The sequence below is a fragment of the Macrobrachium nipponense genome, chromosome 11, assembly GCF_015104395.2.
Source record: "Macrobrachium nipponense isolate FS-2020 chromosome 11, ASM1510439v2, whole genome shotgun sequence".
In the NCBI taxonomy this organism is placed as follows: domain Eukaryota; kingdom Metazoa; phylum Arthropoda; class Malacostraca; order Decapoda; family Palaemonidae; genus Macrobrachium; species Macrobrachium nipponense.
In genome coordinates, this window is record NC_061087.1 from 99,259,714 (window position 1) to 99,286,631 (window position 26,918).

A 26,918-nucleotide genomic window follows, 5' to 3' on the forward strand; every position below is an offset into this window, starting at 1 on the left:
TGGTCTTTCCAATATGGCGGTGATTGGTAAACTGTTGTTACTGCAGTTGCGCGCGGCTCACGTCCAAAACATAACAGAATTGTCAGTCGGTCGGGTCCGGCTCGGAAAGTTTCCGATCGACAAATTTTATGTATAGGCTATCTTTTAATTTTTCAGGTAAATATGTGTTCATGTAAATGCGCTGGATGGATGGGGGCCATTTGTGAGGGCGGGTCTGTTGTGAATGGCGATTGGCGCTCCTGCTCGGGCAACAGGCCCCGCTTTTGAACCAGGCGGTAGGCCTAGTGTAGTGTTGGTTGCTGTTATTTTGGCCAATTTTTATTAATCGTTCATATTTTCGTCTCAGTTAATTAATAATGCCGGTTGATCTACGTAATAGTGACGTGGCTATGTACCTTGACTGCCGGGTATAGGCCTATGTATTCAGGGTAAAACCAAATACTACTACCTAGGCCTATGCGCTCCTCTGGTGTGATACTAGACTTTTCAGTTTGATGCAGTAAATAGGCCCTATAGGTGTACCTTAGACGCTGTATTTATTACCTGCTCCTTAGGGATGAGTACACAAACAAAACATGGTAAATAGGCCTATCAGATCGTAAACATAAACACAAGACAGTCGTAGGAGGCCTAACCTAGCTAATCAAATGTAAATACCCATAGACCCAATTGGCAGGCCGCAGTCGGGACCTATTTCGATCACCTCCTTTCGGGAACCACACCATCGTAGGCTACAGGTAGCCTATACTCTGTTTTTTTCCATCTGTCCTCCCGCCTGTGGTGTTTGCGTATGGTAACACTGCATTCCGGGCTTTAAATAATATGAAATTTCGAATATTAACGGTGTAATTTGCATACAGTAAATTATTAAAACACTTTTCAGGTGCAAATGTACACCAAGATATCCTTTTTTTTACCTAAAACTTACACAGCTTAACTATTTTCTACCTAAAACTTACACATAGCATAACTATTTAAAGCCCGGGACGCAGTGTTACCATGCACAACCACCACAGGCAAATGGACAGATGGAAAAAAACAGAGTATCCTAGGTAGTAGTCTTCAATTTTATCAAAAAGGGAAAGCTAGCTAACTATTAGTAATACAGGTACTAAGCCTATGCCTTTATTTTTTTCAGAAAAACTTTGTAGGCTTATTCCAGAGACTGAAATAGTAATATGGTGGAAAGCACTAGTTTGACCTGGGTGATTTAGGCTTATTCTAGCCACCAAGGGTAAACAGCCGACGACTGGCCAACTCACTGACTACCGCGTATTTGGCCACCCTCTGGAAAAGTACTTTAACACTTCCTAGCACAGGAGATGGTCATCAGTCATGAGTAGTTGTTGGTGAGAGGAGGAGCTAAACCTACTTACTCTCCTTTCGAAGTACCTACCTAAGTATTTTCTCCAAAGTTAGAAATTGAGGCCATATTTTAAGATTTAAACAAAGGGTAATGAAAAGTGTGGCCAACGCAGTGCACACTACCCTCATGGTGCTTTCAAAATTTTTACTTACCATTGAAAAATTTTAGAAAATTGACGCCATCTCGATGTTTGCGGAGTTGCTTGGCTTGTGTCAACAAACTTCCCATTTTCTGTGCTAAATCCGCACACCACTTGTACCCATAGATGCTGGGGCGCTTTCAGCACAACAATCGTAAATCCGACGACTTACACAAAACTGGTGAAATACGTGAAATTAGTGTATCTATGTGTAGTATATATACATATTACAGCAATTTTATCGTTACTGCATTACTATGACAACTAGAATTCATGGAAACGGTTTGTAAATGCATCGGTGTATGTGTGAAGCTCCACTAGATTGGCAACGATGGGTCATTTTTCGTTGCGTCGTCTGCTCGTAAAAGTACATCAGAAATATTTGTAATTTTTCGGGGTTAATTTGGTTGCAAAAAAGGGATAATAGACATGAATTAAATAAACATTTTGAAGTAACAAAGTAAAGTTAAACTAAATAATGAGTAAAGTAAACAATTAAGGGAATAAAGCTTTGCACCTTATAAAGAGTGTAGTCATCTGCTGCTCATAACTGTGTTTGTGGAGTGAGTGCTTAGGAACCAGGAACAGCAATGTGGTTCAAGTGCAATTAGGAGTGAATTAAGACCAAAATGTGCATAATTACAATCAAATAAGCACTGTGGAGTTTCAGTTGTGATGGCAATAACTATAAAACCACCATAACAAGGTAAAAATGAATTCAGTTCAAACCATGACCCCAGGAATAAAAAGTTTCATACTTTCACTAATATGGGCAACAAAATGTTTTGTTGTGCTGATTACAACTGCAATCTTGAGTTAGATCAATAAACATTACATATATACGCTAACATTGTTCAAAATGAGTGCTAGGAAGGCTGGGAAAGATGGTGGATTGTCTGTCGTTAGAACGGCCAGTCACGCGATTGCCGCCATATTGGATTTCAAAACTGCCTGGAAAACTCATTTTACAAAGTGCTCACATGCTTATTTTAGTTTGTATGGGGCTTTCATATATCACATTATGTTGATGAAACTTCAATCTTTTGAATGATGTGCTTAAAGTTGCAATTGTATTCTTGTTTCACCAATTAAATATCGAGTGAATAAGGTGGAGACACGCGATGACGATGGATTGCCTGTGGTTGTTTACCCTAAGTCGGGCTATCCTTAATGGTCAGTTTATGTTAAGATGGTACTTCCAGACGACGCGTTTTTCCATGCATTAAGCTTGTGCCTCTTAGATTAGAATCGTATGCGAAAATTTGAGAGACGAATGTGGAACATAACACATGCCTCTTACTGTCCGCACATTGATATTTTTAAGTTGCACTGATGTCGGTGGAACCAATCGGTTATGCCATTTACTACCTAATGATGCTTTTAAACAGAGACAAAAGAAACTGCAAAAAAGATCACTGTGGGTGAAGGAATATTTTAAACAGAATAAGACTACCATTTTGCAAGATTTGCAATGTGACGGTGATGTTTTGTTAAATAATTTAACTAGAAGACTTAACCTCAGCACTAGAGGAAATTAGACCTCAAACCTCTAAAAAGAATACTGTTATGTGAGAAGCTGTTCCTAATGAAATCAGACAGATTAGCCATATACCACTGTTACTTAGGAACAGGAGACTTGTATAACTGCTTAAGTTACATACTTGTTTATGGGATCAAAGCAAACCAGAATGTATACTTATTTGTTCAGAATTTCCTTGGTTTGAACCAGGAACACCAATGGTGTTCCTGGTTTAAAGAAGGACGTTACCATCCTTCAAAAAGAGTAAATGCTTCTACGCAAACCAGTTAAAAATATAACTTTCGTCTAGGCCACTACCACTTTTTCTTTACATTTTTTCTGATCGAGCTGGTATATCAGGTTGTTCATATCATAGTTAGAAGATGAACTATATTCATATGGAAGAGGCCCACAGTGGCCATTAAATTGAAATTCAAGCTTCCAAAGAATATGGTGTTCATTGAAAAGAAGTAACAAGATAATAGGAAATACAGAAAGAGGAGATCAGTTAATTAAAAAAAAAGGGTAAATGAACTGATTAATAAATGTTTGTTCCGACACGGCATACAAACCTTCGGTCCTTTTACAATAGGAAGGTACTAGCGGCAGCTGGATAGGTCGTAAGCTTTCGAACAAGGGGTTCGGTAGTTAACTGCTTGTCCGACAGGCGCGCGCGCGCGACTGGGAGGTAAACAATTCACTTTTGCTTTCGGCCTCACAGTGGATGGACGTGTGTGTTCGACGCTCTCTGCCCGCTGCTCGTCGTTTGCTTTCTGAGTATTTGGTTGTAATTGTGTATGAAAAAGTATTGTAAGTACAATCATTCTCTCTTTGCATAATAATTACTGCCTTCAATTGAATTATGATGGAATCTCCTCGCCTCGCTACCCCAAGGAGACTTTGCCCGGGTATCGAAGGGCGTAAATGTGAGAAGTTTAGATCGTTCCCAGAGATTGACCCTCATATTTTGTGTGCTCGGTGTCGGGGGCGCGAATGCACCCGGGCCGAGCCCTGTGGATGTATGTAATGACTGGTCGGAGGCGCAGTGGGACTTTGTATGAGGGCAGGAAGAAGCGAAGGCCTGCAAAGGAGTCGTCGGAAAGCTCTCCCGCGACTCCTTTGGTGACGGACACTTCGTCTTCTTTCCTGCCGCCCGCTCAACTTCCACGTCTCGCGCCTTCCCCTTCGGGGGGGGTGTCTAGGTCCTTCTCCTCTCCTGACGTGTCGAGTGTGGAGGAGGGCGCTAGATACCCTGACGTAGAGTTGTACTCGGGGTCCTCTATCCGCTCGTCTTCGCGCGAGCGGGTAGAGGATCCTTCTAATCACCCGACTTTTGCCTCCTCAGGTGCGGTTGCCGTGAAGGATGACCTCGGACAGGTGTGGGCATCGTTGGGGCTGCAGGGCGTGCCGAGTGTCCAGGGGCTGCTCTATCATCTCGCTGGCTCCGTGGCGGTCACTCATGCAACGGTCACAACCACCACCACGACCCTTACAACACCCGGCTACGCGTCACCTCCTCACCTGGTGTACACCCAGCACGCGGTCTCTGTGACACCCACACATCGGTGCAGGGGCCAGTCGCCGTAACTCGGGGGAGTGTGATGCCGCCACCTGGGTTTGCCGTGCCGCCGCGACCCCGGACTTCATTGCCCGAAGAGGCTCGCCCCTGGACCTCCCACCGGTACCGAGGACGTCTGTGCCGCTGGTTCGACCACCTGGACCGCCCACACAGCCTGCCGTACCTGCCGTGACCACCGCTGCTGTTCCGTGTTTCTGCTCCTGCCGTCTCGACTGCCGTTCCTGTGATGCTCGCACCTGCTGATGTTGTTCCTGTTCCTGGCGCCGCTGCTCCGATGCTGGTCTGTTCGGACAGGTACGTCCGGGCCCTGTTGCTTCGGCAACAGCAGCCCCGGCTCCGTCCTGGATGACAGATCTGACGTCGGTCCTGAGGAGGTTGACGAAGAAGAAGAAGAAGAGGAGGAAGGTGTCGTCGTCGTCTTCATCGTCTTCTTCGTCGTCGTCGTCGTCTGCCGCCTCTTCTCCCCTTCTTCTTCTAAGGCCCCACCGCCTAAGAAGAAGAAGGTTGCCTACCCCCCCCCCCCCCTAAGAAGTCTCCTTCGGGAACTTCTAAGGGCCCGTCTCGCTCCGGTGAGACGGGGGGTTCTTCCGCTGGTCGCCCTGCTCCTTCGGGAGCAGGACCCGTCTCTTCTCCCGCAAGGAAGAAGACTACGGGGACCAGAGGGGTGCCGGCTAACACCGGCACTTCCTCTCCTGCTGTCAGTGGTTCGGCCACAGCAGCAGGATCCGGCTCGGCCGCTCGTTCGCGAGAGGTACCGAGTGTACGGTCGCCTAACAGTGACCGTGCAGCCAGGAACCAGACCTCTGAGTCCGCTCAGCGTCAGGTTCACGGCACGGAGCGGAAGACTGGTGACAGCCGCTCACGCGGCTCTCACCAGACCAGCTCTCGCTCTCACGGCGAGCAGCTGGCTACCCGGGCGGACGTGACGGTCCATGACCGGCCACGGGCTGAGGCTGGGAAGAGGTCCCCCCGTTCGCCGGCACCAGCCACGGCTGGTACCAGCGAACTGACGCACCGTGAGGATACGCACCGATCTCACAGTGACAGTGGAGCTCGCCGGTCGCCTGACCGTCGCTCTCGCAGAGAGCGATCGGGTACGGCGACCAGCACCAGCTCCTCTGACACACGAGACCGGGGCCCCTGTTCTCGGTCCAGCCGTTCTCCACAGCGAGACGGCTCGACTAGGTCTGCAGCTCGATCACCACCGCGGGTTGGCGATCGCCCCTGCAGTCCTCCAAGCCCACTGGTTCTGCCAGCGAGCGAGGAGGGAGCGTCAGGTCTGCCTCTCCCATACCTTCAACCTCCTCGGGTTACACCGGAGGGGCGAGGTATTGAGGAGTGATCGTGAGGGGTGCGCCCCTCAGGATCCCGCCACGTCGTCGTACGTACCGGCTCGGTTTCTCGGACCAGCCCAGGTCGTACGCACAGGTGGTTGGAGGAGACCGAGAGGGGGCTGTCGCTGCTCCTCTCCTTGAGGGAGGAGGGTCTCGGGAGATGCTCCTGTTTGAGGGACTGGACGGTCCGAACTCCACAGGATGCTATCACGCCCGAGATCCAGAGGAACTTTGCCGAGGTTATTGCGCTGATTCGTCAGCACAACGACCTCGGGGAAGGATCGCCGCTCCCACCATCCGAGCCCACGTCCCGGCTCGAGTCGTTCTGGGGCCCGAAGAGGGAACCCAGACCGACGGTGGGTTTGCCGCGTTCACAGCTTGCGGACTCAGTGCTGGACCAGGTTGAATCGCTTGTCTCCGGGCAAGACGGTTCGCTCAAGTCTGGCAGGTCGAACAAGCTGCTTCCACCTCCTCTGCTACGACAGCGGCGGTTTTACGTGCCATCTGAAGACCCGATGCCGCCCAAACAGGTCAACCCGGAGTTAGCTAGGCTGACTCCGGGTGTGTCTCTGCAACAGCTCCTGTCCGAGAACCTGTGGTTCTCGCAGCAAGAGGCACTAGGCCTGGAATCTACCGCCATGGCAGCTTTCCAGGCCGTATCCTGGCTAGATCTGTGGTCCCTCACAGTATCTAAGGTCGCAGCCAACTCCGGGGGAATTTCTCCCGAAGAGGACTCGGCCTTCAGGAGACTTTGCCAGTCTGGGGGAAGAGCCATCTCCTTCCTTGCCCACCAGACGGTGAAACCTGTGGGCCAACCAACCTGGTTCTCCGACGAAGGACGCTGTCCTTACTCTGGGTTTCCAGGGCGGCGGGCGTGAGGCGGCGTTGGGGCTTCGAAACGGACCTCTACGGAGTTCCACGTCTCTCTTCCCAGGAGAGATGGTGGACGCTGCGGTGGACAGACGGCGCACTGATGACAGTGACCGTCTGGTTCACCAGGCAGTCTCGAAGGCTTCTGGGCAGCCTCGGACTGCGGCCAAGTCTAAGAGCTCGGCTAGCGCTTCCTCGGCTGCTAAGACGGTTGCTGCGTCGAAGCCCCGAGGAATGACTCTGTCTTCTTCGACTTCTAGCAAGGGGAGCCGTAACCAGCCCTCCTCCCAGCCCTCCTCATCCCGTGGGGCTCTGGGAAGAAGTCGAAGAAAGGGGGGAAACGCTAGGGACGGCGTTCCCCCTCACCTGCTGCCGGAAGTGGGGGGGTGCCTGGCCAGCCATTGGGCAACTTGGCAGCGCTACGGCGCCGAGACCTGGATTGTAAGATGTCCTTGGGAGGGATATCTATTACCCCCTTCGAATCTCGGCCACCCCTCACCTCCAACCCGGTCCAACAGCAGTCGTACGTTCCAGGGTCATCGAAGGACGTAGCACTGAGACAGGAGATCAAGACCATGCTGAGCAAGAGAGCTGTAGAGATCGTCACGGATCAGTCACCGGGCTTTTACAGTCGACTCTTCCTGGTGGAAAAGTCTACGGGAGGCTGGCGCCCGGTGATAGATCTCTCTCCCCTGAACCGGTTTGTTCGCCAGTACCCGGTTCACGATGGAGACGGCACGCTCAGTGCTCGACTACCATCAGGGAGAACGATTTCATGCTTTCAGTGGACTTGAAGGATGCGTATTTCCAAATACCCATTCATCAGTCCTCCAGAAAGTACCTCCGCTTCATCCTCGACGGGACGGTGTACCAGTTCAGGGCACTGTGCTTCGGTCTCTCAACCGCCCCACAGGTGTTCACGCGAGTGTTCACTCTGGTGTACTGCTTGGGCCCATTCGCACGGGATACGTCTGATGAGGTATCTCGACGATTGGTTAGTCCTGGCGAGCTCCCGCTCGCAGTTGCTACAGGACAGGGATCGACTGCTCGAGTTCTGTCGCGATCTGGGGATCGTGGTGAACTTCGAGAAGTCCGATCTCGAGCCCAAGCAGAGGATGAAGTACCTGGGTATGCTGATCGACACGGTAGCAGGGCGAGTCTTCCCCGCAGACTCGCGGATCAGCAGATTCAGGGAGGCAGCCACCAGTTCCTGTCTCGGCAGGAACAGGTAGCTCAGCGATGGCAAGTCGTGATCGGACACCTGTCGTCACTCGAGAAGTTAGTCCCTCACGGGCGTCTTCACCTGGCGGTCTCTTCAGTGGAGACTAAAGGAGAGTTGGTCGCAGGCGGGGGGGGGGAAAAAAAGGATCCAACCCAAGCCTTTTCCAGTGTTTCACTGACACAGGAGGTGAGGCAGGACCTAGCCTGGTGGCTGGACGACAGGAACCTCTTAAGAGGAGTGCCTCTGCGCACTCCCCCCCCGGACATGCAGCTGTTCTCAGACGCATCGACCGAGGGATGGGGCGCACACCTGGAGGAGTTGCTGACTTCAGGAGTGTGGGACGAGAACGACAAGCACACCTTCACATCAATGTACTGGAACTCAAGGCAGCGTTTCTCGCTCTCCAAGAGTTTCAGGACCGCTTTGATGGGACATTCAGTGGTGTTGATGTGCGACAACACCACGGTGGTGGCTTACGTCAACAAACAGGGGGGGGGGGGCCTAGTGTCTCTCCCGTTGTACCAGTTGACTCGGCAGGTGCACGAGTGGGCTCAGGCACACTCAATAGAGCTGTCGGCACGCTACATTCCAGGGAAGAGGAATGTAGTAGCAGACACGCTCAGCCGTCGGGATCAGGTGATAGGGACCGAATGGTCTCTACACCAGGACGTGGCGGAAAGGCTCTTCGACCTGTGGGGGCGACCAGTCGTGGATCTGTTCGCCACCCGGCACAACAGGAAGCTCCAGGTGTTCTTCTCGGCCGTGCCGGACCCATGGGCAGCTGCAGAGGACGCTCTTCAACACCCGTGGGACAACCTCTTCGCCTATGCCTTTCCCCCGTTCAGCCTGATTCGCAAGGTGATCAGTCGAGCACTGGTCACCCCGAATCTCAGGATGATCCTGGTGGCTCCCAAGTGGCCACAGGCCATTTGGTATCCGGACCTGCTGCTCTTCTCGCAGAGAACCGAGAGAGATTCCCCCTTGGCACAACCTTCTCGCCCAGCCACACGTCGAGCGGTACCACCGAGCAGTCCAGTCCCTACGTCTTCACGGCTGGCTGTTATCCACCATCTCTTGCGAACGAGAGGCTTTTCTCGTAGCGCAGCAACAGAGATGGCTGGAAACGTCCGTCAGTCCTCTGCAGCTGTGTACCAGGGGAAGTGGGCCGTCTTCTGTGGTTGGTGTCGTAGACGGTGTATCTCCTCTCAGAGCCACTCTTCAGCAGGTAGCGGATTTCCTCGTTTTTTCTTCGCCGAGAGAAGCTCCTCTCAGTCCCCACAGTTAAAGGATACAGAGCCGCCTTGGCGCTCGTCCTGAAACTGAGGGGGTTGGACATCTCGAACTCATTCGAGATCTCCTTGCTTATGAGGAGCTTCGAAAGGTCTTGCCCACCCAGGGAACTCAGGCCCCCTGCGTGGACGTGACTCTCGTCCTTAGGAGTCTGACTCGAACACCGTTCGAGCCACTCCGAGAGTCGTCAGACAGGGATCTGACCCTCAAGACCCTCTTCTTGCTGGCCCTGGCATCGGCGAAGAGAGTAGGGGAACTTCATGGTCTTTCCTATGATGTACGACACTCCAGGGGATGGGGATCTGTGACGCTCGATTTCGTCCCGAACTTCGTTGCGAAGACTCAGAAACCGTCGGTCCCTGACGACAGGTTCGAGTCATTCACGATTCCCTCCCTATTGGACTTCACCGATAATGATGCGGATGAGATGCTGCTTTGTCCTGTGAGGGCGCTACGGCGCTATCTGAAGAGAACTCGACACCTCAGGCCTGAGTGTCGACGCCTCTTCGTTAGCACCGGGGTTACCAAGAAAGAAGTATCCAAGAACACTCTTTCTTTCTGGCTGCGTGAGGTCATCAGGAGGGCGTATGAGGCTGATGGTAGTGACGACATCCGTACGTCCCCGTCGGGAGAGCTCACGAAGTCAGAAAGTATTGCCCCGACGTTGGCGTTCCGTAAGAACTTCTCCGTGGCGCAGGTCCTGAAGGCAGGGGTCTGGTCTAACCAGACTACCTTTACGTCCTTCTACCTTCGGGATATTGCCCACAGGTCCTTGGATACGTTTTCCTTGGGAGGGCCCGTGGTGGCTGCTCAACAAGTTGTGTAGCTAACCCAGACCCTCGCAGGCTGAACAGCATCGAGTCCTGGTGTGACTGTGTGGATGGATGTGTGAGTGAGTGAGTGACTGGCTCTCTCTTCCCATCTTTTCCTTTCCTCTACCTGTGGGCAGAGGGCCATGGTCGTCACTACGCTGGATGAGGACGAGATGCAGGTGAGCTACATGACAGAGCCCCATCCTATCCCTTTCACTAGGGATAGGAGCAGAATATCCACCACTTCCTTCTACAAGGGGGGGAAGTGGATGCCTACAAGAGTCAAACCCATGACTTTATATTTGCTCCTGTACAGGAACAAGTTCTTACATTGCTGGTACGAAGAGATACGCATGCCTCTCTCTTAGTACTCGGTCCAGAGGTCTGACCATTGATCCTGCGGTGCACACCCCGATCAATCGGACAGAGGCTTGGATCCCTCCCTCGCTCTTACGACCCGGGAGGCTTCCAAGGTTGGGCGAACACCAGTCTGTTCACAAAAGACTCAGATTCCACCCACCAAGAAGTGAGTCTTCCTATTGTAAAAGGACCGAAGGTTTGTATGCCGTGTCGGAACAAATGACAATTTGTCCAAAATTGCATTTTTCCTAACTATACAAACCTGAGGTCCTTTTACACATAGCCCCACCTCATGCCACCCCTCACTCTGCAGTTTTTGCTTGGGCCAAAGCAAAAGTGAATTGTTTACCTCCCAGTCGCGCGCGCGCGCCTGTCGGACAAGCAGTTAACTACCGAACCCCTTGTTCGAAAGCTTACGACCTATCCAGCTGCCGCTAGTACCTTCCTATTGTAAAAGGACCTCAGGTTTGTATAGTTAGGAAAAATGCAATTTTGGACAAATTGTCATTTTAGATCAGTTTACAAAGTATACGACTGGTTTCCAATTAGTATATTGGGGTAGGAATGAATGCTGTTCAAGTACAGTACCATTACTTGGGAAAAGTTCCAAGACAGGTATGACTTGTCAGGGTGCCCCAATAAGATACTATTCTGTCTTTGACTTATATCTTCTAATATGAACATTTTTTTTTTTTTTTATCTTTTCTTATTAAAAAGTACTATTATGTTTTTCCACAGCAAAATGAGTGAGTCTCGAATGGAATTCCGTTTGAAGAACACCCCGAGTGATTGTATTCAGAGTGTGAAGTTTGGCCCCACTTCCCCCCAGTTCCTTTTGGTAGCGTCATGGGATAAAAGTGTACGCCTCTTCGATGTTGTCAATAATAATATGCGACTTCAGTACCAGCATTCTGGCGCAGTGCTGGATTGCTGCTTTCAGGTAAGGTTATATAATAAGCACCAATTGATATTTTATTCTTAGGAGTGGGATGTTGATAGTTTGATGGTAATGTTACAATTTCAGAGATGATTCTATACCTAACAGCCAAAGATAGGTAAGTATGGATTACCCCATATATGAAAGTGTAGGTTTATATGTAAGGAAAAATGCAACCTTCTTTTTCATTTGGCATGTTGATGTATCACAGACCTTTTAAAGAACGGGGTTACCGCATATCATTCCTCTCCTGAAAATGTTATACTTTTTCTTATCTAAAGGCTGAGTAAAGGTTCCTTTTAGAAATACATAATTCGTAATTGAATGTCATAGAATAAGATAAAGGTTCCTTTTAGAAAAAAATCATCGTTTAATGTCATAGAATAAGATCAAACTTGGTATACATAGGTGGATAAAAAAAGGAATTTGTTATTCTTTGCAAAATCAAATACATTACGGAGCAAGTTTCATTATTGTTTAATAATAGATATTTGTGGAAATTGTAACTTGTAGTTCTGCTTTTATTCCTTTTCTATTCAACCTTTTATTGCTGTATAGCTTTGTTGTTAGTCTTAACATACAGTTATGGTGAAATTCAGTTTTTCCACCTATTTGCTGGTTTATTTTTCCTTATGATCTGCTTGTCTATCTATTGTGCTTTCCTTGTACTCAAAACTTCACAATTTTTCCCTCACAGTTGAAGGAATTCCAGTCAAATTTGGTACAATGGTAGACCATTATGGACTCTGCCCATTGTTGAATTTGTATGACACAGGTACAGGGATACCTTATCAGAACAACTACACAGATGAAGGAATTTGTTAAAATTGGTACAAAGAGACCTTGGTGTCGGTCTGTTAAGTGTATCTTATTTACCTTGTCATAGTAATTCTCCTCAATGTCGGAGTTTTTTTTTTTTTTTTTTTTTTTTTTCTGTCGAATTTGGCAGAAAGGTAGACTATTACGTATACATTTGTTATGCATGAAGGGAGATGATATATGTCTGTCTGCAGTGTTGTCATCCATGCTTACCTTGTTTGGTGAAAAAGATAAAGTTATGATCAAATTCCATCAATTTTATACACAACTAATTTGGCCATAACTTCTTTTTTTAACTGTAAGGTAATGGTATCATCTTCAATGTATAAGGAATGCTTTTTGAGTAGTGTTGTTATTATAGTCTGATTAAAGTAATGAATGCCCATTAAAAATGTTGGTATTTTACTTTTGAAAGACTTTACTCATATAATTTCACATTACTGTACTGTACCTTTTAAAGGGAGCAAAGATAATTTATGTTAGTGGTTTAGTATACTAATTAGTAAAATGATTTCTTTATTTATTTGCACTGTGAAAATTGCTGTTCTGATAAGTTTTGTCCTCTCAACAGGATGCTGTTCATGCATATAGCGGAGGTCTTGATGCACAGCTGAAGATGTTTGATCTTAATACCAATACAGAAACAGTTGTAGGCAACCATGACGCTCCTATTAGGTAGGTCATGAACTGCATTGTTTCATATTGCCTAGGATCACCAGGTCTCGTAGGTGGGTAGTGCTGTCAGTGCACCTCACATGGTACACTATATGCATTACTGAAGGTTCTTTGCAGCATCTCTTTGGAGCCTGACTGCAACCTCTTTCATTCCTTTTACTGTACCTCTGTTCATTTTCTCTTTCTTCCATCTGACTTACCACCCTCTCCTAACAACTTTTACACCTTTCAAACTTTCTTAGTGTCAATCTCTCCCTCTCAGCACTGAATGAACACACAGAGCCCAGTGCTTGATTTCTATAGTTTAAGATCACAAGGGAACAGTTAAGAAGTAACAAGGTAGAAGAAGTTGGGTCTGAAAGGATAACCTTGTGTTTAAAGAACAGATTGAGAGTCATATTGTGGGTTGGTTGTATGTTATTTTTTTTCCCTCTCACCAGGGCATATCCTTTGACCTGGGCCTGTGGGAGCTAAATAAATGAGCTCAGTTGTGGTTAAATTTCATAGTATTAATAATGATAATGTAGAAGTGTATACCATCCATATTGTGCTGTGCATGGTGTACTGTAGAAGGCATTTCAATTATTGGTGCCCCACTTAGCTAATCAGGCACATTTATCTTGTGTCGGCTTTCACTTCATTCCATACAATAACTTCATACAAGTTTGAGTTGAGTCTGTAATTGGGATTCATGGATTTTATGAAGCTACCAGTGCTTCATATTTATGATAATCGGTTGTTTAATTTTGCTGCAATATAGATTTAAACAATGTTCATCTTTGTCTCGATGTGTGGCTTATTGTCCAGAAGTGAATGTGGTAATTACTGGATCTTGGGATTCAATATCAAACTTTGGGATCCTAGGGGTCCACGAGAAGCGGGGACTTATCAGCAGCCAAATAAAGTAAGTTGGGAATTTCATTTTTATTTTTCTTTCAGAGCAGTGTTTCATTTCCTGTTGATTTACAAAGACTAGAAGAGGGTTATCAGTAAATTCAGTAATGAATACAACATTCTTAAGCTGAATTGAGAAGTAAGTTTTCATAATTTTTCATGAGAACATTTATGGAGAGGCTTCTGAGTTTTTTTTGTGTGTGTGTGTGTGAATGATGGGTAGTGTGCGCTAGTTTGAGTTACTACCCATTTTAGTTTTGTAGTTAAACTTCAGTAATGTTTCGTCTATTCGTTATAGGTGTATACAATGGGTTTAAGTGGAGAGAAACTTGTTGTTGGAACGTCCAATAGAAAGGTAACAGTGTGGGATCTCCGCAACATGGGGTTTGCTCAGCAACGTCGAGAATCTTCCCTTAAATACCAGACTAGGTGTATTCAGTGCTTCCCAAATAAACAGGTAAGTTCAAGATGTAGTTAAATACTCACTTTTAGGTTCCCAATAAGGAAAGACAAAAGAGCAACAGTGTTTATTTATTGTTGATGGTATATGTAATTGATATCGACTTGACAGTAAGGCAAATTGTTTTGTGGTAATATTAAAATTTTTTATATTTAGTTGTACGTATATGGTACCTTTTTGGGAAAGTTTTACCGTATATTTTTATATTTTGCTGATTATTTCTTTGCTTTTCATCCTCTTCTCATGTATTTGAGATAGGAGTGTACTATAAATACATGATCATTGAAATTTTCTAACTGCTATTTTTTTTAAAGTGTTTATACATAAAATCTTTCATTAGGGTTACGTTGTATCCAGTATTGAAGGTCGTGTGGCTGTTGAGTATTTAGATCCCAGTCCTGAAATTCAGAAGAAGAAGTATGCCTTCAAGTGTCATAGGCTTAAAGAGGATGGCATTGAAAAGATTTTTCCTGTGAATTCTATCAGGTAAATAAGTCCAAAAAAAATTGTCTAGAGTAAGACATAACTGTAGGGTCCCAATACTGGGTTAGTTATCTCAGTTCACCTTGTGTGGCTGTCAGTGCACCTCATGTGGTGCACTGTAGACACTACTAAGGTCATTTGCAGTGCCCCTTCTGCCCCTAGCTGCAACCCCTTTCACTCGTTATAGTACTGTACCTTTGCTCTTATTCCCTTTCTTCCATCTTACTTTCCACTCACGTAATCATAGTTTCATAATGCAACTGCAGTTTTCATGCTGTTATACCTTTATAATGGTTTTTTACTCAGTTTAATTTCCACCTCTGAATGACCTCATAGGTCCCAGCACATGGCCTTTGGCCTAAATTTCATAATACATATTCCATTCTATTCCATAGCTATATGGTTGAAAATTCAAATGTGTGAGGAGGAAATTATTTATGTATCATAATCAGACGATAACTTTACAGCTGGTTATGGCTGTCTTACCTGTACGGTTTGCTCCTTTACTAAAACTGTATTGTGAAGTATGTTATATTATTTTTACCTTCCATTGCAGCTTCCATAATGGATATAACACGTTCGCTACTGGTGGGTCTGATGGTTACGTCAATATTTGGGATGGATTCAACAAGAAGCGATTGTGCCAGTTCCATCGTTATCCAACCTCCATTTCTTCGCTTTGCTTCAGCAATGATGGTATGTTGGTCTAATAATTGTTCAGTATTCAGTTGTTGGCACAGTAGACAGATATCGTAGTTTGGTTTGGCTTAAATGATTGTCTTTGGAATCTCTGTGCATGAAAGAATTCTCAAGTCATTCTTAGATAAGCTTTCACTGCTATCGTTGTATTTGTCACCTTGCAAGTGAGTTGTTTAGTACCCTAGTGCTGTGCATTTTCAGTCGTCTTTTTCCTTTCTGTGATTATGTATTCTTTTTCCTCTCTGTGTTTATTTAGATCATTTTAATTTTATTCAGGTAATAGAATTAGGAATTTGCATAGGTGATGTGCTGGTGATTTATTTTTATGTGATAAAAACTTGGTATATGTGTAACAACAAGGTCACAGCTATATTCCAAATACTCATATCATCATCATCATTGGTTCCAGTGCCATGTGATTAAGAGGGCCTTCCTGAAATTCTACCACTCAAGTCTTTCATGTGCGTTACCTTCCATAAATCACCACTCATTTCCCCCTTTCTGTTGTCCTTTTGTCTTAGTGTAACTAGGTCTAGGTCTTCCAACTTCTGGTGCCAACAGGAGCACACCTAACAATATAACATCCTACTGTATTCTCCCTTGGATGTGAAAAAGACGTTCAGACCGTCTCCATCTTCTCATCATCATTTATTCATCTGTATCTGAAACAAAGGAAGCAGATGGAGTAGCCTCCTCCCTCTCGGGAGGGATATTATCTCGCATGAGAGAGGGGGCCATGTTATACACAAAGTCACCCTGTGCAACTCCCGTTACTTCCAAAGACAAATCAGTGGAAGAAAAGGAAGGAGACAAGGCATCAAAAGAAGCAGAAGGAAAATTCTGGAAGAAGGGGATGCCGAACTGTCCACTTGGGGAGGGAGGAAACCTTCTCAAGAAGGACAAGTACGTACTCTAAGGTATTTCCTCTTCTTGTAGAAAGCCTTCTACTGCGACACAGGCTAGGAACGACACTCCGGACAAGGGTTAATGACGATACAAAAATTAGAACTGCACCTACTGCAAATGGTATGGGGTCAATAATGGAAGACACCAAAAACCTTGAGCATGGAAATCCTTGAATGCCTGGACACATGCCTTGACTGGGCCTAGAACTCTTGGTGGACTCCATGATAAACAATCATGTACACACATACACAAAGATAGGAAAGCACAAATAAATTACGGGCTAACAAGAAAAAGACCAGCTTGCCAGCTCGTATACGCACAAGTTGTCAGAGGCCACAGATTCCTTGCTTCACAATCTTTGATTGTTTTAACCAACGAGTCTCCAGATGGCACTAGAAGATTCTCATATTGATAAGACTGAAGGTTTGTTAGCAATTAAAAATACAAATGGAATAATAAAAAAATAATTTTTTGTAGAGTATCAAATTATGTTTGTAATTATCTTGCCACGTTACTGTCAGCCCCCACCTATTTGTGGTTCTGGATTCGCGGTTTCACCTTTTTGCACATTTTTCTATGTAAAGTATTTCCACATTATTCGCGGAAAATTCACCTATTGCGGAATATGTTATTGAGAAATATTCACTAATTGCTGTATTTTCATATTTTTGTGATTAATTTTTTTTTTATGTATGTATATGTAACTTATCAAGTAATTATATTGCTTAGTTTCACTCGCCGGTAGCTTAAAATGAGATAATTGCCACGCGAGTTGAAACTATAGTTATGTAAATACTTGCTAAGTATAGGTATATGAAACTTAATTTTATCATGAAGATAACATTTTCAAGCTTCATTCTCAAATTACCAAAATCTAATAGAAGTAGTTTCATTATCCTACTGCGACAGATCAAACTAGACTTGAGTGTAAATCTTACTTTTGTGTGCAATTTCAGCCCAATCCCCATGGGGTAGTGCCGTCAATGCACCTCAATTCTGTGCGATGTAGGCATTACTTAAGGTTCTTTGCAGCGTCCCTTCGGCCCCTAGCTGCAACTACTTTCATTCCTATTACTGTACCTTCGTTCATATTCTAATTCTTCCATCTTGCTGTTCACCCTCTCCTAACAATTGTTTCACAGTGCAACTGCAAGGTTTTCCTCCTGTTGCACCTTTCAAACCTTTTACTGTCAATTTCCGTTTCAGCGCTGAATGGCCATAGTTGCCACAGTGCTTGGCATAGTTCCAAAAATCTTTAGATATATAAAAAATCAAAATTTCAGCCCAATGTTTGAGTTGTTTTTTTTAGTCTTTTGGTTTTTTTTTTTTTGTAGATATATTGTGAATCTCTAGTTTGTTCCGATACGTAATACAAACCCTCGGTCCTTTAACAATAGGAAGGTAACTAGCGGCAGCTGGGGGGACGGTCGTAAGCTTCGAACAAGGGGCAGAACGGTAGTTAACTGCTTGTCCGATCGTGCTGCAGCGCGCCCGCGCGCCCGAGAGGTGAAGAATCACTTTTGCTTTCGGCCGCGGGTGTGAAGGACGTGTTCGTCATCGCTCTCTGCCCGCTTCATCGTCGTATGCTTTGTTTATATTGTGTTTTCTACTAATGGTTTGGTTTGACTTGAAAATGAAACTGTAAGTACACTGTTTTCATTTTCATTACTTAATTATGAATCAACATGGAGCTATCGCCGTAGAGACGGCGATTTCCGCTCTTTTCATGAATTGAACCCTTGAATTGATGTCTCGGTGCCGAGGGCGGGCGCACTCGCGCCGAGTCATGTATTTTGGGCGAAGTGTGTAATTGAAAAGATGTAAGTACTCTTTTTCATTATATTTTTGCCCTGTGCGTTCGTTGCCGAGAGCTTGATTGCGCTCGGCAAGAGCCTCTTATTGTGTATGAATAGAATGCAATGAAAGTGGATTCGCAATGCAGTTTTCTTTTCATTTTCATTTATTAATTGCATCAAATTTAATTTTGGATCAATTTCCGCTCTTACCCGGGAATTAATCCTTACGATTTATTGCTGTGAAAGTGAAAATAGCAAGTGCAGTATTGTTCATTTTCATATATATTTATGATAGCATCATATTATTATGGATCAAGTTTCCGCTCTTACCGGGAATTGATTTTTCCCTCTTTAAGTTCTATGAAGTGAATCGCAAGTGCAGTATTCTGTTTCATTTTCATATTACTTTTCACTGCTGTGCGGGGGTATGGGGAAGCGAAGGTCTGCCAGGAAGTCGTCGGAAAGCTCTCCCGCGACTCCCTTGGTATCCGATTCTTCGTCTTCTTTCCTGCCCCCCCGCTCAGCTTCCTCGTCTTTTGTTTTTGGGCTCTTCCTTCCGTCGGGGTGGGGCATGTCTCCCCCCCCGTGCGTGAGGGAACCCCTCTTACTAATCTGTCTGTGCTACCGCAGGTGCTACAGCCGTGGGAGACGACCTTGGACAGGTATGGACCACTGCGGCTGCAGGGCGTGCCTAGCATCCACGATCTGCTGCAGAGTCTAGCGAGGTCTGGGGCGGTGACCTTGGAGTGGTCTCCACTACAACCTTCACGGCCGCTTATGCTGCTTCCCCCCGCTGGTCTACACTCCCCATGCTGTGTCGGTGACGCCGTCTGCCGTTTCTAGGGCCGGTCGCCGCCGTACCGAGGAGGGGTATGCCGCCGCCGCCTGTTTCTTCGTGTTGCCTGCCCCAGACTTCCGCTGTTCCAGCAGCTCGCCCCTGGACCGGCCGCCAGTACCACGCTGGCTGCCGATGATTCTACGAGGCGATGGCTGGGCCTGCCGTACCTGTCGCTGATGTGGTTCCCGCTACTGGCTTGGCTGTCCCTTCTGTGTTTACCGCTGCCGCTGTTCCTGCCGCTCCTGAGCTGGTTGCTGTTCCTGTCGCTCCTGGTTCCTGCGCCTGTCCATGGCTGGGTCCTGCCCATGGTGTGTCTTCCCCAGTCCCAGGTCCTTCCGGACAGGTGCAGTCGGGCCGTGTTGCTTCGGCAATAGGCCCGACTCCGGCCTGGATGGAGGACCTGACGACTGTCCTGCGTGAGCTGACGAAGAAGAGGAAGGTGTCATCTTCGTCTGTTGCTGCCTCTTCCCCTTCGACTTCTAAGGCCCATAAGCCGAAGAAGAAGAAGGCTGCCTCCCCCCCCTAAGAAGTCTCCTTCGGGAACTTCTAAGGGCCCGTCCCACCTCGGTGGGACGGGGGGTTCCTTCTGCTGGTCCTCCTGCTCCTTCGGGAGCGGGCCCGTCTCCCCTTCCGTAAGGAAGAGATAGACGGGGACCAGTAGGATATCGGTTAGCTCTGGTACTTCCTCGCCTGGTGCTAGCGGCGATGCCGCTACGCCAGGTTCCGGCTCGGTCCTCTCGTTCGCGGGAGATCCCGAGTGTACGCTCTCCCTCGGGAGACCGTGCAGCCAAAGTTTCGGCGCCAGAGTTCGCTCGGCGCCAAGACCACGGCACGGAGCAGAAGGCTGGCGAGAACCGCTCAGGTGACTCTCGCCAGGCCAGCGGCCGCTCTCGCAGCGACCAGCTGGTAACCGGGTTTTGTTATTCCCCCTAAGAAGACTCCTTCGGGAACTTCGAAGGGCTCGTCACATTCCGGTGTGACGGGGGGGTTCTTCTGCTGGTCCTCCTGTTCCTTCGGAACGGGGCCCGTCTCCCCTTCTGAGAAGAAGAAGAAGACGGGGACCAAGGGTGTGCTGGCTACCGCTGGTACACCCTCGCCTGGTCTTGGCAGCTCTGCTGCTAAGCCAGGTACCGGGCTCGGTTTCTCGTCCGCGAGAAGTTCCGAGTGTACGATCTCCTTCGGGTGACCGTGCAGCCAAAGTTAAGACGCCTGAGTTCGCTCAGCGTCATGACCGAGGCACGGAGCAGAAGACTGTCGAGAGCCGCTCAGGTGACTCTCGCCAGGCCAGCGGCCGCTCTTGCAGCGACCAGCCGGTACCTCGGGTGGACGTGACGGTCTCTGACCGGCCACGGGTTGAGGCTGGGAAGAGGTCCCCCAGGTCCCCTCGACCGACGGTACCAGCCTCGGCTGGTACCAGCGGTTTGACGTGCGCGAGGAACGCTCACCGTCTCACGGCGAAAGCGAGCTCTGCAGGTCACCTGACCGCCGCTCCCACAGGGACCGGGCGGATACGGTGACCAGCAGCAGCTCGTCTGACGCACGGGACCGTGGGTCGACGTGCTCAGTCGAGCCGCTCGCCACAGGTGAGCGGCACGGCCAGGCCTGCAGATCGATCCCCACCGCGGGTTGGTGATCGGCTGCAGCCCCCCACGTACCGCTGTCCTGCCAGCGAGCGGGGGGGGAGCGTCAGGTCTGTCTCTCCACTACCTTCAACTTCCTCGGGCTACACCGGGAAGAGCAAGGTAGCTAGGAGTGATCGTGAGAGGTGCGCCGCTCACGATCCCGTCACGACGCCGCACGTGCCACGTATGGTCTTAGGACCAACCAGAACGTACGCGCAAGTTGTTGGGAGGACCGTCAGGGGCCGATGAGGCGCGGGAGGGGTTCAGGAGGGGGTAGCGTCAGTTCTGTCTCTCCGATACCTTCAACTTCCTCGGCATACGCCAGGAAGAGCTAGGTATATAGGAGTGATCGTGAGAGATGCGCCGCTCACGATCCCGTCACGACGCCGCACTGCCAGGTTGGTCTTAGGACCAACCGGACGTACGCGCAAGTGATTGGAGGCAACCGTCAGGGATCTGTTGCTGGTCCTTCTTCTGAAGGAGGAGGGTCCTGGGAGCTGCTCTTGTTGGAGGGACTGGGACGGTCCTACTCCTCAAGACGCTGTAACTTCCGAGATTCAGAGTAACTTTACCCAGGTTATTGCACTGATTCGTCAGCACAACGACCGGGGGAAGGATCGCCGCTCCCACCAGCAGAGCCTATGTCTCTGCTCGAGTCGTTTTGGGGCCCGAGAGGGAACCCAAACCGACGGTGGGTATGCCGCGATCGGAGCTTACCGATTCTGTCTTGAACCAGAGTCTCTCGTCTCCGGACAAGAAGGCTCTCTCAGTTCTGGCCGGTCGATCAAGCTACTTCCACCTCCTCTACTGCGACAGCGGCGTTTCTACGTGTCTTCGGACACCGTATTTAAATACTCCTTCGGTCCTCCTGAGAGGTTTCGACCTCGACGAGGACTGGAATGAGTCGGAGGGGACGGTATCGGCTCTCTCCTGTCAGGTGTCGATCAGCCCCACCCAGACGACGTTCACAGTGGCGGCAGACCCTTACTTACAGTGAGAGTTCGTAACCCTCCTCGGGGAAAAACGTTTTCTCCTGACGATACGTTTTCCCAGACTCTGAGGCGCCATCGCCGCAAGGCGATGGCTGCTCCTACTCTTCTCCAACTGCTAGTTCCACTGGGAAGGCGAGCGAGTATCCAATTCCTCCCCCATTCCCTCTCTCCTTACGGCTACGAGGGAAAGGGGAAGGATCCTACAGAGATTTCTCTGTAGGATCCCACGTTGGGGACTGCGCTACCAGGGGGGACCTTCGGGTCCTACCTGATGTAAGCCCCGGTCGTTGAGGAGGGATCCTGCCCCATTCTCGATTTCTACGGGAATCGAGAGGACCACCAGCCGATATCGTTTGACGAATTCGGTGGGGGTTTCGCAGACTGCTTAGAATTCTACGGAATTTCTAGCGCATTCAGAGTGTTTAGAGTTTCTTACGATCTCCAAACACTTAGGCGAGACCACGGTCCAAAGTGAGCGAGACGAGAATCCCGATATGTTACACGATAATCGGGAACCTCGCCTATGCTCGAATTCCTGGTTTAATTTCTAGCATTAGGAAGAAGACTGCTGCTGAAAGAAGACTATCTCACAGTAGGCGACCAACCTGGAATAGAGAAGAACGGACGGGAATATCCAGTTTGGCTGGAACTATCGTCTTAGTATTTTCTGTTCACCATTGAAGCTTTCCTTCGAGGAAGACTTCTCCTTCACTCTCTTTAATAGAGAACGAAGAGTGGTCGAATCTCCAATCCTTATTGTTTTCTTGAAGGAAAGAATTTAGGATGGAGATCGTGTTCAGAATCCTACAAATATACTACGTATATTAACCTCGCGACATGATTCTGCTAAGCAGTTGAATGGTCGAGGGGGTAGGCGCATATCCTGGTTATTCTACGGATTGCGACTTAGACGAAAAGTATTCTAATTGAGCTGCAACCCGGGTTGCCTGCAACCTCCCAGGAGTTTCCAAGTTTCAAGTTTTATATACTTAGTGGTGTTGTCCACAAACAACACCATTTTAGCTTTTATATTTACCGAAATTCGTTTCGCTTAAATATAATTGCTCGAGCATATCTTTTTATGCTCGGTGGTTCTAGCCGAACGCATTCCTTCGTGGAAAGGATTACTTGGCAACTCAGGATGACGAGTCAGCGACAGCTACTGCGTATTGAATTGCCCGAGGCATTTCAGTATCAGCTGCCGCTTTGAGATAGACGGTTGTTTATGTCTTTCTCACCTGCTTTGATTGAATAACAACCGTATCTCTGCCCAACAATCACGGACTTAAGTCTCTGATTAACGGGGATTCTCGCATACATGAATGACCATCTACTGCTGAGAAACGCTAGTATTCATCGTCTTCGGTATTGCGAGAATTTTAAACAGAGATATCTATTCGACTCTCATCTTCTGTTTTACCGCACGGTAACAGAATTCTGTAATAGTCTCTTGCTGCATCGTATCCCGATAATGCGAATGATTTTTGCGGAATCTGAGTTTGTCCTCAAAATATCTTGTATTCGGAGTGTACAATTGTTCATTGTTCACCCCGGATTAGCAGATGTATTGAAAGACATCGCCTACTCCCACACCTGCCAGCTCTACTTCCAAACGTTCAGCCCATGAGAAGCAGTTCTTCAAGCGGCTCTCCCCTGTGTTTCATTACTGAAGAACGCCCCCCGCTTTCATTGCACAATGGACAGCAATGAAATGGCGGTTAGCGTTTTCAGTCATTTTGTAAGCACAGGTTTAGAATCTTGAGATTCCTTCTCTCGATTCAGCTGGAAGACGTAGGTTGCATTCATTGCCTACCTTCGTCTTCAACGTCACATAGTGTTGTTTCTCCTTAAGCTGAGATTCAACGTCTATGAGATTTTCTTGCATCAGGGACCTCGGTCTTTTGAAGGCAATTGACTTTCGCCTTTTGAGCTTATGCATTAAGAGAATCATCGCCGCGCCGTCCGGCATCGGTGACTAACAAATATTTTATTTGTTTGGTCTCTCAGCATAACTCTTTAAAGGGCGAAGGTCACGTGACTTACCCGGATGCTTGGACAACTTGCCTCTACTGATTCCGAAACCAGTCAGTCGGCAGCTGTCAGAGCGTCCGAGTCAGTTACGAACTATGCTGTGGACTTAGTTCGGTTGTTCCAGAGCAATCATTACTTCGTCTTAATAGCTTGTCAGTATGAGTACTGTACATAACCAAAGTCGAGAAGAGGGATAGGTCATACGACTATTCCCTTCTTTTCGTCTTAGGTAACTGCATGACTTCTCTTGAGAAGTCAAGCACAAAGGGATGGGGATTTGTGACGCTCGATTTCGTACCGATCTTCGTAGCGAAGACTCAGAACCCTTCGGTAACTGACGATTGGTTCGAGTCCTTCACAATACCCTCCCTAATGGACGTCACCGCCTCCGATACGAAGGCTATGCTGCTTTGTCCTGTGAAGGTGCGACGGAGCTGTCTGAAGAAACTCGACACCCAGGATGAGTGTGGACGCCTCTTCATCATTCTCTCGCGTTCCGCAAGAACTTCTCCGTGGCGCAGGTAATGAAGGCAGGCGCCTGGTCCAACCGGACCGCATGCACCTCCTTCTACCTTCAGGATATTGCCCACAGTTCCTTGATCTTTTTCCTCTTGGGAACCGTGTGGGGTTGCTCAACACGTTGTGTAGTTAACCCAGACCCTCGCAGGCTGAACAGCATCGAGTCCTGGTGTGACCGTAAGAATGGATGAGGAATGAGAGTGTGACTGGCTCCTCTTCCCATCTTTTTCTTCCCTCTACCTTTGGGTAGAGGGACACGGTCGTCACCCTGCTGGGTAAGGACGAGATGCAGGTGAGCTACTCAATAGAGCACCATCCTATCCCTTTCAGTAGGGATAGGAGTAAATATCCACCACTTCCTCCAACAAGGGGGAGGAAGTGGATGCCAAATTGAGACAAACCCATCATTTTATGATTGTCTCTTGCAAACAGGAACAAGTTCTTGCTTGCTGGTACGAAGAGATACGCTTGCCTCTCTCTTAGTACTTGGCCCAGAGGTCTGACCATTGATCCTGCGGTGCACACCCCGATCAATCGGACAGAGGTTTGGATCCCTCCCTTGCTCTTACGACCAGGGAGGCGGACTCCAGGGTTGGACGAACACCAGTCTGTTCACCAAAAAGACTCAGATTCCTCCCACCAAGAAAAGTGAGTCTTCCTATTGTTAAAGGACCGAGGGTTTGTATTACGTATCGGAACAAATGACAATTTGTCGAAAATTGCATTTTTCCTAACTATACAACCTGAGGTCCTTTACATATAGTCCCACCTCATGCCACCCCTCACTCTGCAACTTTTTGCATGGGCCTAAAGCAAAAGTGATTCTTCACCTCTCGGGCGCGCGGGCGCGCGCACGATCGGACAAGCCAGGTTAACTACCGTTGTCTCCCTTGTTCGAAGCTTACGACCGTCCCAGCTGCCGCTAGTTACCTTCCTATTGTTAAAGGACCTCAGGTTTGTATAGTTAGGAAAAATGCAATTTTCGACAAATTGTCATATTATATGATGCTGCATTCTATTAAGCAAGCTTCATAATTTTTGTGGACTTTTGGTGATGAAAACAGCATTATCTGCGCATTCTGCAATGGTCATTTCTGTCAGTAATTCAATCGAAACTTACTCTTATATATGTTACCATTTTTCATTAACAATCCATTATTTTTTGAGACCCCTTCAACATTGAACATTTCATTCTTGGACAGTTTTAGTTACTGTAGGTTTATGTGCTTCGATGCAGTTTTGTTTTTTTATTTACTATTGTGGTAAACTTATGCTCTGTATTAGACTTTTGCTTGCCTATGTGTTGCAATATTTAAAAAAGAAAATTATTCTCTTTTCAGGAAATACTCTTGCAATTGCTTGTTCCTACATGTACGAGCAGGAGCAGATAGATCCCATGCCCGAAGATTGCATCTTTATTCGACGAGTCACAGACCAAGAAACAAAGCCAAAATAGTCCAGATTTGAGTAGTCATACCTTTTGACCTTAGTCATCATTAGAGTATTTGCATTTGCCACTTGAGGGCAGTTCATTACACGGGTCCAATGTGTTTACAAAAGGCCCGATGTGGTATACCACTCATTCTTCTTAGTCCTTTTACTTTCTTTGTGTGACAAGTAGATTGTCATTGTTTGCATCTTTCTACTGCGCTTTACCATCTTGAATATCATCAGAATGATTTAATTCTTGCTCAATCTTGTCTCTCTGAATTCTCTGAGGGTGTCAGTAGTAGAAACATGAAGAGATTTGGTATCCAAGGAACAGATCTTACAGCAGGTTTTGTAGAATTTTAAGGTGCTTTTTCCTTCGCAGAGTTACCTTCCATCCTATTTATTGTAACCATTTTAAAGATCCACTTGCATATCATGCTGCTTTAAGAGCTATTGCCAAATAGTAGTATAGGTTGTCCCTGCTAACTAAAGATTCCTTTAGTTTTTGAAGCAAGTCTTATGTTGTGGTGATGATGTGTGTGGGTCTTTAAATGTACCTGATCCAGAGGAATAGATGATTTTTCCTACACAATATATAGACCCTCGGTCCTTTACAACAGGAATTACTTGTGGCGAAGCTGGAGCACGGTCGTTAAAATTCCTTAACGAGGTCCTTAGGCAGTAACTACTGTCCAGTAAGTGGGGAGACCCACCTGCCCGGATGTAAAACATTCCCAATTCAATTTGCTGGCCGTCTTCCAATGAAAACATGTTTGTGAGTTTACCCAGACCCTTCTCCTCCAACCAGTGAGTCTTTCCTTTTGTAAAGGACCAAGGGTTTGTATACTGTGTAGAACAGATCACAATTTTTGAAAATAAATTGTATTTTTCCTAACTATACAAACTTAGGTCCTTTTATGTAATTGTTGCCCACCTCATGCCACCCCCTCAATCTGAAACCTGGGCTACATCTAGGCCCACATACGGGACGGTAGTTACTGCCTAACCAACTTGTTCAAGAATTTAACGGCTGTGTTCCTTCTTCGGCGTAAGTAATTTCTATTGTAAAGGACCTCAGTTTTGTATAGTTAGGGGAAAATACAATTTACTTAAAAAAATTGTGATTTTATGTTTCTTGCTGCATGTAACAGAATCCTGTTCGAGATAAAATGGACAATATTTTATACTGCGCACATTTTTCATATGAGGTATTTGCAGGTAATTTTAGTACTATAATATGTTATTTGTGAGATTGTAATGAAATAGGTTTCCTGTGTGCTTGCCCTTTCATTTTTTAGTGGAAGAAAATGTTGAGGTACATACTA

General features: G+C 47.2%; 1 protein-coding gene across 1 annotated transcript; it reads left to right on the top strand.

Moving 5' to 3' along the window:
* Window positions 1–26,253, top strand: LOC135207892 (mitotic checkpoint protein BUB3-like). Its single transcript, XM_064239800.1, is given in 9 exon segments — window positions 1–156; window positions 11,230–11,431; window positions 12,819–12,921; window positions 13,709–13,759; window positions 13,762–13,826; window positions 14,115–14,273; window positions 14,617–14,762; window positions 15,316–15,455; window positions 25,503–26,253. Coding segments are annotated over 8 exon segments (978 nt in total). The 5' UTR covers window positions 1–156; window positions 11,230–11,233; the 3' UTR covers window positions 25,619–26,253.
* The last annotated feature ends 665 nt before the right edge of the window (window positions 26,254–26,918 follow it).